The 13,061-nt window shown below is 40.8% G+C and overlaps 1 protein-coding gene across 1 annotated transcript; it reads right to left on the reverse strand.

Moving 5' to 3' along the window:
- Positions 1-470: 470 nt before the first annotated feature.
- LOC115047599 (myosin heavy chain, fast skeletal muscle-like) lies at positions 471-10,843 on the reverse strand. The gene is made up of 39 exons (XM_029508639.1): positions 10,640-10,843; positions 10,301-10,444; positions 10,056-10,212; positions 9,944-9,971; positions 9,761-9,866; positions 9,589-9,681; positions 9,446-9,509; positions 9,238-9,336; positions 9,045-9,148; positions 8,822-8,960; positions 8,367-8,485; positions 8,108-8,257; positions 7,854-8,024; positions 7,452-7,758; positions 7,188-7,264; positions 7,021-7,108; positions 6,792-6,909; positions 6,540-6,663; positions 6,317-6,453; positions 5,983-6,238; positions 5,548-5,790; positions 5,228-5,404; positions 4,990-5,135; positions 4,787-4,877; positions 4,309-4,698; positions 4,098-4,224; positions 3,643-3,761; positions 3,292-3,488; positions 3,013-3,196; positions 2,750-2,915; positions 2,542-2,666; positions 2,131-2,439; positions 1,844-2,047; positions 1,636-1,761; positions 1,359-1,529; positions 1,145-1,249; positions 945-1,040; positions 724-855; positions 471-491 (listed from the first exon to the last, which is right to left on the reverse strand). The coding sequence occupies exons 1-39, from the start codon at positions 10,841-10,843 to the stop codon at positions 471-473; spliced, it is 5,814 nt and encodes a 1,937-aa protein (XP_029364499.1).
- Between the last annotated feature and the right edge of the window lie 2,218 nt (positions 10,844-13,061).

A 13,061-nucleotide genomic window follows, 5' to 3' on the forward strand; every position in this document is an offset into this window, starting at 1 on the left:
TATATAGTGAAAGACAATACTGCTTTAGCTGTCAGTCAAAGAGAGAAACTATAGGTAAGCTACAACAAAGTCCACAACTGTGTGAAACTAAAAAAAATCTGTATAAAAATAAAAACAGTATTTTTCATTAAACCTGATTCTAAGTTCATGTTTATTTTTGACCCCCAAGATTGGCAAGTGAGCCCAGAGCCTGTTTGTAACATTTAACATAACAGATGCTTTCAATGACAACACAACATGGAAAAAATGCGTGACACTGGACTTGGAGTGAACATAGTTGCAGCAATGTTATGAGGGGCAATTTGTTAGTTTGGTCTCCATATGCTGTTTGAAAACAGAATTGCTTATCTATGAATAAGAAAAAGACAAGCCAAGACAATTGGAAGATTTATTGAAGATTTACACAGGAAAGTTTGCAGTAGCTCATATTATATGAACTTGTTTGGTATGTGTCAGCTGGATCTTGCATCTCATTCGGCAGAGTCACTTCCCTGAAAGTAAAACAGATAATTAGCATTTATAGGTCGCAGAAACATACTACAGCAGGAATACAGGCAAAGATGCAAAAAAAAAAAAAAACATTTAATGGAATAACAAAAGCTTAAGTTAATGAGTTAAGCTGGTGATGTTACACAATCAGCAATATACCTGAAAACGGAACAAATCCTCATTTATTGAATCTTATAGGACTCATGATAAAGACGACTAGAATGGGAACGTTACCTTTCCAATATCACGGCTCTTGGCTCTCATCTTGTTGACCTGAGACTCAGCGATGTCGGCACGCTCCTGAGCTTCTTCCATCTCATGCTGGACCTTCCTGAGTCTGGACATGTGAGTGTTGGCCTGTTCCTCCTGTGAAGTGTTTGGTGTTGATTTAGTTATCAGAGAGTTAGTAGTAATGATATTATTAAAATAACTGGCAGATGATGTAAATTACTTACAGCCTCCTCAGCCTGTCTCTTGTAAGCCTTGACTTTAAGCTGCAGTTTGTCCACCAGATCCTGGAGTCTGCTCACATTCTTTTTGTCCTCCTCAGTCTGCACGGATAAAGGATTGTCATGAATGGCATGCTGAAACAGACTGAAAAGATTCTGATGTTTTTTTTTGTTGTTGTTGTTGTTCTTTTGGTAAGGTTCATCACCTGGTAGGTCAGCTCCTTCACTCTCCTCTCATATTTACGGACTCCTTTAACAGCATCAGCTCCACGTCTCTGTTCGGTTTCAACTTCAGCCTCCAGCTCACGCACCTACAATATGATTATTTTTGAAAAAGAGTATTCAACAGCAGAGAAAGAAATGCTGAGATTTTTTTAATGCAGACAATCTAATGTGTGGGTATTTATACACAGCTCATACCCTGGCCTCCAGTTTCTGGAGCTGCTTCTTGCCACCCTTCATGGCGAGGTTCTCAGCCTCATCCAGACGATGCTGCAGGTCTTTGACTGTGACCTCCAGGTTCTTCTTCATCCTCTCCAGGTGAGCACTGGTGTCCTGCTCTTTCTTCAGCTCCTCAGCCATCATGGCAGCCTGAAATGATAAATAGTCTCTAAATCCACTTTCATCTGAAAAAAACCTGGCCGGTACTTATTGAATACAAAAAGCACATGAAGCAGTTTCTCAGACGTAAACTCACGTCAGTGATGGCCTTTTTGGCCTTCTCTTCAGCATTTCTTGCTTCCTGAACAGCATCATCCACTTCACCCTGAACTTGCACAAAGTCAGACTCCAGCTTCTTCTTGGTGTTCAGGAGACTGGTGTTCTGAATGTTTAAGAGGAGTCATGTTTAATATTTAGAATGTATTTTCCAAGGTGTGGCTTCTTCTGAATGAATTACAGCAAACCTGAGAGTGAAGCAGTCCGACACGCTCACTAGCATCAACCAGCTCCTGCTCAGCCACTTTGCGTCCTCTCTCTGTCTGTTCCAGAGCGACTCTCAGCTCCTCGATCTCAGTGATCATCAGGCCATTTCTACGTTCCACCATGGCAACCTGCTCCTTCATGTCCTCCTGTCCTCTGATAGCATCATCAAGGTGCAGCTGGGCATCCTGACATCAGGACAAAAAAACCAATATGAATTCTGCATTCTTCGTACTTGTTGCTTCTAATTAGATGATCATCTAATCCTCACCTTGAGCTGTCCCTGGACATTCCTCAGTTGTTTCTGGGCCTCAGCAGCCTGTCTGTTGGCATGGCTGAGCTGAATCTCCATCTCATTCAGGTCTCCCTCCATCTTCTTCTTCACTCTCAGGGCATCATTTCTGCTCCTGACCTCAGCATCAAGAGTGGTCTGCATGGAGTCAATCACCCTCTGGCTGTTCCTCTTGATCTGCTCCATCTCCTCATCCTTCTCTGCCAGCTTCCTGTCAATCTCACCTTTGATTTGGTTGAGCTCCAGCTGAGCACGGAGAATCTTGGACTCCTCGTGCTCCAGTGTGCCCTACAAGGAAAGTCAGCTAAGTGAGTAACAAACTTACTACACTGTGATGATAATAAATCATATTTGAAATATGATAATGCACTGATATATCAGTAGTAATACCTCTGCTTCCTCCAAGGCGGTCTGAATTTCAGCCTTCTCACTTTCCACAGCCTTCTTTGCTTTTTCGAGCTCATGGATGCTTTTGCCACTTTCACCAATCTGCTCTGTCAGGTCTGAGATCTCCTCTGTATATTTATATATACATACATATTCATAAGTTAATAATTATTGTTCACCTCACAATGAATTGAATTTGATGTTGACATACGCTGCAGGTTCTTGTTCTCCCTCTTCATGGTCTCCAGATGATCCAGAGCCTCCTCATAGGAGTTCTTCATCTTGAACAGCTCAGTGCTGAGAGAGCGAGCCTCCTTCTGGGCTCCCTCCAGCTCTGCCTGGCCCTCCTCATACTTCTGCTTCCATTCTGCCAGGACCTAGATTTGTATCCATTAATGAGATGATTGTTAATAATTCAGGAACGTATGTGTTCTTAGGATGAAATTAGTTTTAATTTCCACTAAAACTTGTTACCTTATCAAAGTTCCTCTGCTTCTTGTCAAGGTTGGCAGCCAGAGCGTTAGCTCTCTCCACATCAATCATGAGGTCCTCCACCTCACCCTGCAGCCTCTGCTTGGTCTTCTCCAAAGAGGCACACTTAGAGTTCACAGCCTCAATACATTCCTCGGCTTCCTGCAGGCGCTGAGCAAGCTTTTTCCTGGAGTGAAGAAAATAATAAGTTTGTACTTAAATATGCAAAAATAGAAAATAAGAATGCATATATTTATAAAGAGGTAAAAAGGATGCAGGTACTTGGCCTCCTCCAGCTCCTCTGTGCGCTGGATAGCATCAGTCTCATATTTGGTTCTCCACTGAGCCACCTCACTGTTGGCCTTGGACATTCCTCTCTGCAGCTCAGCCTTGGCCTCCTGCTCCTCCTCAAACTGTTCTCTGAGCAGATCACAGTCATGGCGTGATGACTGAACAGCATGGGCCAGAGCATTCTTGGCCTGTAAATTCATTATAAAAATCAGAAAATTGTTGATTCAGTCAGTTGATTCTGTGAAAAGGTTTTGTCAAAATCCAATCAGCCATGTCTTAGATCTGGAGATATCATCCATGATGAATGCAGCCATATAACATATTTAGTTAAACATCTTGTACCTTCACTTCCTCCTCAATGTGTCTCTTGAGCTCCTCAATCTGCTGAGTGTAAGCCTGTTTGCCTCTGGTCAGCTGAGAAATAAGAGCTTCTTTCTCCTCAATCTGCCGAGCATACTCACCTGAATGAACAAGAGTCAGAGTGAGTGGCATTTTTCATACCTAAAATACAGTTTTCCATTCACAAGACATTCACATTCACAATTCGCAATTCCCAACACATGACAACAGGGGAAAAAAATAAATACAGGTAACAAAAAACCATTATAAACCTTCACATGTAACTTAAAAAAGAATCATGCCTTTCACAGCCTACATCAGGACCTGGAATAGCATTTACAAATTAACCTAGCTAAACACACACTGTTCAGTTTTGAACAATGCACTACTTGATATATGAAATTTAAAAATGCGCTTATTAATACAGTATTGCACATGTTCTATCTTTGGATACACACCGTTCTCTGTTTGGAGTCTTGACCGTTGTACACTCATGTCATTGAGTTGGCGAACGTTCTCGTCATTTTTGGTCTTAATTTCACTCAATTGATCTTCAACAGTTCGGCACATTTTCTCCAGATTACTCTGTAATTAACGCGTAATTAGTTTGATCATTGTTGGAAATTCAGAAATTTTACATCTTGCATTATACTGAGTATCACTGCATACCTTTGCTTTGGCCACAGCCTCCATGTTGCTGGAGAGGTCATCGATCTCCATCTTGTACTCGCTCTTCTCCTTCTCCAGCTTCTGCTTAACACGCTGGAGGTTGTCGATCTGTTCTCCCAGCTCTGCAACACTGTCAGCCTGCTTCTTGCGAAGAGCTGCTGCTGTAGCTTCATGCTGCAGGGTTGACTCTTCAAGGTCACGACGCAGCTTCTGGAACTCAGCCTCACGCTTCTTGTTCATCTCAATCTGAGCGGCTGTTGCTCCACCAGCTTCCTCAAGCCTCTCACTGATCTCCTCCAGCTCCCTGGAGAGGTCAGCTCTCTGCTTCTCAACCTTAGCCCGAGCAGCCCTCTCAGCCTCAATCTCCTCCTCCAGCTCCTCAATGCGGGCCTAGATTTCATAATAGTGGCATCAGAAGGTCACACATGTGTGGGAGTTCTCATTCACTGAGTTTACTGCTCACGTGAAGTAGTTTTACCTGGAGTTCCTTGATCTTCTTCTGAAGCTGAGCACCCAGGGACTGTTCATCCTCAATCTTGCTGAGGAGCTGGCTTATCTCAAAGTCTTTCCTAGTTGAGGAGATCAAGAATTCTTTCACTGTCATAATCCTGACTGGTGTTGCAATGTAATGTTTGAGAAGATGGAAATAGGACTGATAAAATAGAACAAACAAAAACCTACTTCTTGATTTTCTCATCAGACTGCTGCTTGTCATTCTCCAGATCCATAATGGATTCCTGGGCCAGTTTCAGATCTCCCTCAAGCTTCCTCTTGGCTCTCTCAAGGTCCATGCGGAGCTTCTTCTCTTGCTCCAGTGATCCCTCAAGCTACAAAATAATATGGACATTTTAGACAAAGACACTTTTGTCTATTTACAGAGCAAAAGTACAAAGCCGAAAACAAACTGTTGCTTTCTTACATCGTCCACTTGCTGTTCCAGCTTGGTCTTGGCCTTGGTCAGAGTGTTGACTTTGTCTTCCTCTGCCTGGAGATCATCCAGTGTTTGCTGGTGGGCCTCTTGGAGAGCCTTCTTCTCTTTGGTCAACTTGGCGATGGCCTCATCTTGAGATGCCATCTCCTCAGTGAGGTTTTTCACCTGAAGTTACAGAGGAAGAACATCGTACACTGTGTTTAAATCAGCTCTGTTGACCATAAATATCTATATTATATATATATCTATATAATATTGACCATAAACATGTACATATAACATGTATTTGTGGAGCATTTCATTTGAACCTTGTTTTCAGTGGCATGTTTCTCCTTCTCCACTTTAGCCAGGGTGAGCTCCAAGTCATCAATGTCCTTCTTCAGCTCAGAGCATTCATCCTCCAGCTTCCTCTTCTTGGCAGTCAGCTCAGCATTGATTTCCTCTTCATCCTCCAGTCTCTCAGTTGTCTCTTTGAGTTTGGCCTCCAGCTGGATCTTGCTCTTAATGAGTCCCTCACACCTTTCCTCAGCATCTGAGAGGTTCTCAGTTTCCTATAGTTTGAGCATATGTTTGGAATTATTCTGATTAAAGTCTGTAGTTTGTTTTTGCTACATCCTGGGAGAGACACATTGAAAAGCAAAACAGAATATAGATGCTCCATTTTACAATACATGTATGTTTCGTTTTGTTTTGTTTTGTTTTACAGTCCATAGAATCTAACATTGATTATGTGATTTACTCACAGCAGCCACTTGCAGTTGCAGGTCATTCTTCTCCTGCAGCAGGGAAACCATTTTCTCTTCCAGCTCCTTCTTCTTGGACAGAGCAGTAGCCAAGTCTGATTTCATTTTGTCGTAGTTCTCCTTCATCTGAGCCAATTCCTTCTCAGTCTCTGCACTCTTCAGAAGAGGCTTGATCTTGAAGTAAAGATGCATCCATGGCCAATTTTTGACATTCATGAATGAGCGGATGTTGTACTGAATGGAGAAGATGGCATCCCTACAAAAATGACATTGATAGATCACTGCTCAAACTTCAATATAAAGGACAATATTTTATAGTGTAATACACTCCTACCTCCTCTCCATCATTTTAACAAACTCCTTCCTCATGAGGTATCCTCTGCAGAGAGCCTGAGTCATGGTCACCAGCTCAGCCAGTTTTTCATCTCTCATCTCCTCCAGGGTACCCAGCAGACCAGCTTTGAAGAACACCTATGGTGTCGAGTTAAGTAAACCAACTGTCAGTACACGTGAATGTTGCAGGATGTATACACCTGATCTTTAATGCAGCATTGTACCTTAGTGTGTCCAAACTTGTACTGAGTGTGGTCCACATCAATGGATCCCAGCAGCTTCTCTGAAGCTTTCTTGTTGTCAATGAACTGTCCCTCAGGGATGACACTGGCATTCAAAACTTTGTATCTACAAAAGCAAAATATTTTATTCACATTCAGTAAACTGAATATTGTGTTCAGTTTACTGAACCATAGTGTTTCGACAGATTAATGACTGATACTGAATTTATCCAATTTCTCATGATGAAAAGTCACCTCTGCTTGAAGTCACCGTAGAGGATTCTGCTGGGGAAACCCTTTCTGCAGATTCTGATGCCCTCCAGCACACCGTTACACCTCAGCTGGTGGATGACCAAGTGGTTTGCCATAAGACCTGAGCGTTTCAATTCATACTGTTAATATTTTTTCTTCTTGTTTTGTCTGAAACATTTCTTTAGTCACATTGTTACACATGCTTGTAAAAACTGAGCTATACATTTCTTACCTGGGGTCTTTGATTCATTGGGGATCAGGCAGCGGACAAAATGGGGGTGAGTACTTCTCAGGTTGGTCATTAGCTTGCCCAAATTCTCCTGTAAGTCAGCATCATGATATCGTGAGATTTCAATATTACATTTCTATTGTAATCCAAACACATGAAACAATACATACTCTGAAAAGTGCAGACACAGTCTGGAAGGAACCGCCTTTTTTCTTACCACCACCCTTCTTGCCGCCACCAGAAGCCTCTGCATTGCAAAATATGAATTATCATTCATGAGAAGTTTCTTGAGGTTACTTATTTTTGGATAAGGTCATTTTTAACCAGGTAAAATGAATGAATTCTACTGCAGAGTAGTTTCACAAGGCCTGATCCAAATTTGTCAGGTATACTTTCTCACTTGTAGCTCTTCACTTAATTACTCTGTTTCTTACCATCAGCTGAAGCATGGGATGCATACAGGAAGGACAGCAGTTTGTTTGAAGACTTCTGGTAGAGCTGAACAACTGAGTCATTCAGTGGGTCCTTGTTCTTGTCCAGCCAGCCAGTGATATTGTAGTCCACGGTACCAGCATAGTGAACCAGGGAGAAGTGGGCCTCAGCTTTGCCCTTTGCTGGTTTTGGCTTCTCAAAGGCCTTGGTTTTACCAAGATGCTGATCGTGCAGCTTGTTCTTGAAGGAGGTGTCTGTAGCCTTGGGGAACATGCACTCCTCTTCAAGGATGGAGAAGATGCCCATTGGCTGAAAGGAAATTATGTTCAGATGAATCAACAAGTTATTCTGGAGGTAGTAAACAGCATTTCGGTTCTACATGAAGGCTTTGAAAATGTTCTTACCTTCTCAATAAGCTCAATGCAGGCAGCCAAGTCCATCCCGAAGTCGATGAAGTCCCATTCAATGCCTTCTTTCTTGTACTCCTCTTGCTCCAGGACAAACATGTGGTGGTTGAAAAACTGTTGCAGTTTCTCATTGGTGAAGTTGATGCACAGTTGCTCCAAGCTGTTGAACTGGAATTGCAGAAAGATGTTAAATTCTATGGAAACATTTTGTGGACCTTAAGAAGTGCTCTGATATGTCTCAGCATACTTACATCAAAGATCTCAAATCCAGCAATGTCCAACACTCCAATGAAGAACTGTCTGGGCTGCTTTGTGTCCAGCATCTCATTGATACGGATGACCATCCACAAGAACATTTTCTCATAGACAGACTTGCAAAGGGCCATAGTGGCATTGTTGACCTAAAAGGACATTGAAGCATTACATTTATTCTCCTGCATGATGCTGCATCATTACAAATATGAAAAAGCCTCACAAAGTTCCAGAGAGTTGATTTCCTTCTTTAATTACCTGAGGAACGGTCTGACCTTTGGTGACCATTTCATTGCCGACCTTGACTCTTGGGTAGCACAGAGCTTTCAGCATATCAGCTGAGTTCAGACCCATGAGGTAGGCGATTTTATCAGCCTCTGATTAAGAGAAAAAATGTTTCCATAATTGGTTGGTGCCACTTTGTGACCATTTTCATACATGCAATTTTCCTTTTTTTTATTTCCCCAGACCTTCCTTGTTGCTTCCTGCATGCAAATTCAGATTCAGGATACAACCCCTTGTTGCAGCAGCGTGTGAAATTGTGATTGATCATTGCTAATTAAGTTTTGTAAATTCTGTTTTTTATTGGTATTAATTTTTCAAAATTTTTTGTGAAGTGAAATTTTAACTTGACCTCCTGCAATATGATATATTAATTATGATTTAACACAAACATGTAATGCTACACTACTGATACAATTACTGCACATTACCCTCAGTGCCATCAGGCTCAGCCTGCTCCTCGCGCTGCTTCTGCTTGAATTTCATGTTGCCATGATGCATCACAGCACCAGTGAGCTTGTAGATGGCAATCTTCTCTTCAGCACTGAAGCCCAAGATGTCAATAGCAGTCTGCAATTCAAGCAAAGCAAACCCTTTTAGAAAATCAATTATTCTGACATCCATTTGCAATTATTCTCATCACTATCATCTTACATCTGTAGCAATGAACTCCTCCACATCATTGATGCTTTTGACAGTGATTTCACCCTGGCTGATCATTGGGTAGTCATAGGGGTTGGTGGTGATCAGAAGAGCCTCTAGAAGAAGAGAGCAGAAAATGAATGAGTTTTCTTCCTGATATTTGTTGTAGTTTATAATTTAAAATGAAAGAAGTCCACCAGCATACCCAGCAGCTCAGGCTTGTGGCCAGTCATCAGCTGATAGAAGATATGGTAGCTCCTCTCAGCAGACAGCTGGAAGGTCACACGGGACTTCTCCAGCAGATCTGTGAGTAATTTGTAGATATAAAAGCTTTTATAGTAAATATTCATCAAGCAATACAAGATACTACGTTAATGCACCACTAATTTTGCCAAGTAGAAATCAAAACTTACAAGTTTCAATGTCAGCTGAGGCCAGCTTTCCACTGGAGCCAAAGTGAATTCTGATAAATTTACCCTAAACAAATACCAAAATATGTCAGTTTGTCTCACGATATATGTAAGAAATAAGCATATTCATGAAATGTTTTACTTACAAAACGAGAGGAGTTGTCGTTCCTCACAGTCTTGGCATTACCGTAGGCCTCAAGCAGAGGGTTGGCTGCAATGATTTGGTCCTCCAGCGAACCCTACACGGATTGATTTTGAATTATTATCATAATTCATCAAGCAGCACTCAACTGAAACAGATGAACTAACCAATTTTACCTGCATTTTGCCCGTCTCAGCTTTCTTTGCTCCAGCCACTGCAATTGTTGCAAAGTACTGGATGACACGCTTGGTGTTGACAGTCTTCCCTGCACCGGATTCTCCACTGGGGGTAGAGAAGATGACTTAAGCAATATAGTGATGAAGTTCCTTAAGAGGTCTCGACAGTTGTGTCATACTCACGTGATAAGGACAGACTGGTTCTCACGATCTGGAATACAAACGTATCCATTCAAATTAAAAATTCTTCTTCTTCATCTCATCAACCCAAATTCTAAGGTAACCGTCTTCTTACCTGTGAGCATGAACTGATAGGCATTGTCAGAGATGGAGAAGATGTGGGGAGGAGCCTCAATCCTCTTCTTGCCTCTGTATGCCACAACAACTTGGGAATCGTACACAGGAAGCCACTTGTAGGGATTCACGACCACACAGAACAATCCAGAGTAGGTCTGTTTGTACCAAAGAAAGAAATACCACCTCATTTGACACAAAGGGTTAAAAGCTAAAAGCTCAGTGCATAATAAGATGAAGACTTACGTAGATCATCCAGGAAGCAAAGCGCTCTTTGAGGTTATACAGCACAGAAGGCTCATTGAGGTGGGTCATCATGGCCATGTCCTCAATTTTGTCGAACTTGGGAGGATTCATGGGATGGATATCATCCTCCTTTACAGTGACTGTCTGCATAGGAAGCATAATAAAGCAGAAGAAAATCAATTCAACACTTACTGAAACAATATAAATATATATACATATATATATATGTATATATATGAGTGTTCTACGAGTTATATTAGTGTATATATAAAATATATTCATGAAATAAGAGTAAATGTTATCCAAAGGTGTTGGATAAGTGTTTGTTATGACATGTACCTTTCCTGTAACTGTTTCAACGGTGACTTTGCCTCCCTCCTTTTTGATGACTTTACCCTTGACGTACATCTCATCAGGATCAGTCACAAAGTAGGCAGTTTTGGCATCAAATGGAGTATTCTGAGCCTCAATTCTCTCCTTCTCAGGCTTGCGGAGATAAATGGCCGCAGGCCCATATGTCTCCATCTCTGCGTCTGTGCTCATGATGGCACCTTTCAGTCACTGAAAATGAAGAGAGGACATCACATCAGGTATTTCTTTAAATAAATGTTAATATGCTCTTAGTCACCTTTTCACATTGGTTATGTTTTGGATCACATTTGAGTTGGCAAATTAAACTCCAATTTACCTTTGGTCCAAACAGAAGCTTGAATATTCAGGTCTCTTCTTTAAGCCCTGCTGAGAAATTGTTAATTATAAATGAATCAGTAGAGCTTAATATTGATAATATGTTGTAATATGTAAATATGTAGCTCAGAGTTTGAAAGGTCCGAGCTGTGTGATATTTGCATAGAAAATGTGTAATGCAAATAAATGGTTATCGACCATGATTACATTATAACCAACATTCTTGGAAATGAAAGTGTTAGCAATAATTTCATTTTTCTCTGTATTAACCAGTTGACATTAATGCACTCACCTGAGTTGGAAGCCTACCAGTTATCGACAGAGTCCCAAGCACCCTCTTTTATAGAAGGAGCACTGTCTGTTCGGTAGGTGTGCCTTTCCCAATTTGGTCATGTATTCTTGTCATGTTGCCGCTAATCCTGCCATTGACATTTACAGTGATTATAAATGTAGGTGCTATTCAGTTAGAACTCCTACAGAATAATTTAACACATCAATTAAAGGCAACGTTTGAGATCAAGAAGAAACTGTTTCAAAATCGCAATCCTTTTATCTCGTCTAAAAGTTTAAAATTGTAAAGATGTTGTCTTCATCATTGAAATCTCAGTTTGCTAATCGATTTAAAATATGGAGGTATCGATTCTTGTCATTATTATTGTTATTTTACTGCCACTAGTACTACTACAAATGATAATAACAATAGGAATGAATTCATTTGCTCGTTCTCCACAGCAGTTCTGGAGACGCACCTAAATGTCACTGGTGTTGCAACACACAGACACCTGTCAGATTTGGTTGTCCAATATAACAGGGTCAAGTATTCCATAAAAAAGAGTCAAAGCCATTCCATTCATGCTAACAGATATAAAAAGATTTTAAGATCTTAAGATAATATTTGTTTCGTTTTTTTTTTTTTTTTTACATTTATTAAAAATAATTTACTGTATCATTTTACAGTACAAACATCTCAATTGTGTGTAAGGAATTACGAGCACATTTGTTGGGGCTGTAAGAGTTGCGGTTTCAAGGGCTTACATACTATTCATTAACATTCATGGACAGAGAGATCCGTCACCAACTGGATTCAATAATAAGGTGATCTTAAGTGTTGGTAGTAATGCTCTCATTTGAGCACGTCTTAGCAGACACATGCTGTAGTTTTGGAGAAGCATATGAATGTCACTGGTATATAGTTGCAGGACGACCGCACATCTCAAATGTCTGAAATAAAATTAAGGCTGAGCGCCATGCCTTAAAAGCTGAGGAGGGATTACATATCGCCTTGGAATGGAGCGGCTGAACAGTTGCTTTCTAGTCTGGGATAAGACTCAAAATAGGTCCTGCACCAATAAACAAGATGTTAAAGATGCCAGAACTGTAATAGTAACTTGAATGAAAAGTGCGTCTTGGATTAGCATATGTGTAAATATGAATGTATGTTAAATGCAGGAAAATAGTTTGGAACTAGCCATTTTTTTTTCCTCTTGACTCTTCTGTATTTTAAATGATTGTTGAGTGAAGTTGCTCTTTTGGTTCATACGTTAATTTAACTTTCTTTCTTCAAGGAAGGCGATGACCTTGTAGAATGTCACCCACGTGACCTCAATAGGTAAGTGGACTATTGTACAAACATGTGTTGCACACATGCCATTTAAATGAGGTCAAAGGTCTTCAGCTTTCTTTCAGCCAACCTATGGCATGCACCGTGTGCTATTCAAAATAGGTCTAAGGCCGTCGTTTTTAAGTCAACTTGTTTGAAGGAAGCCTTGGTGAGCTTAGATTTAAATTAAATGCTATTTTTGCGCACGGGGAAAGGATATGCTGAGTCACTGTGATTAGCTGTTTATTCGTCCGCACATACATCAAGAGTGTATGCATTCATCTCGTTCCAAATTTTTACTTTGCAATCTTCCATTTGTACTGTTACAAATGATTAGTCTGGTGTGTCACCTTGAATATGTAGTGTTTTGTACACATTAGGCAAAACTTACCAACTAATCCTAATAAATTTGCTGAGTGGTCAGACTCTGACAGAACAGATCTAATATTATCCCTCCTAATATCCCTCCTTCAT

Source organism: Echeneis naucrates, chromosome 8, assembly GCF_900963305.1.
Source record: "Echeneis naucrates chromosome 8, fEcheNa1.1, whole genome shotgun sequence".
Taxonomy (NCBI): domain Eukaryota; kingdom Metazoa; phylum Chordata; class Actinopteri; order Carangiformes; family Echeneidae; genus Echeneis; species Echeneis naucrates.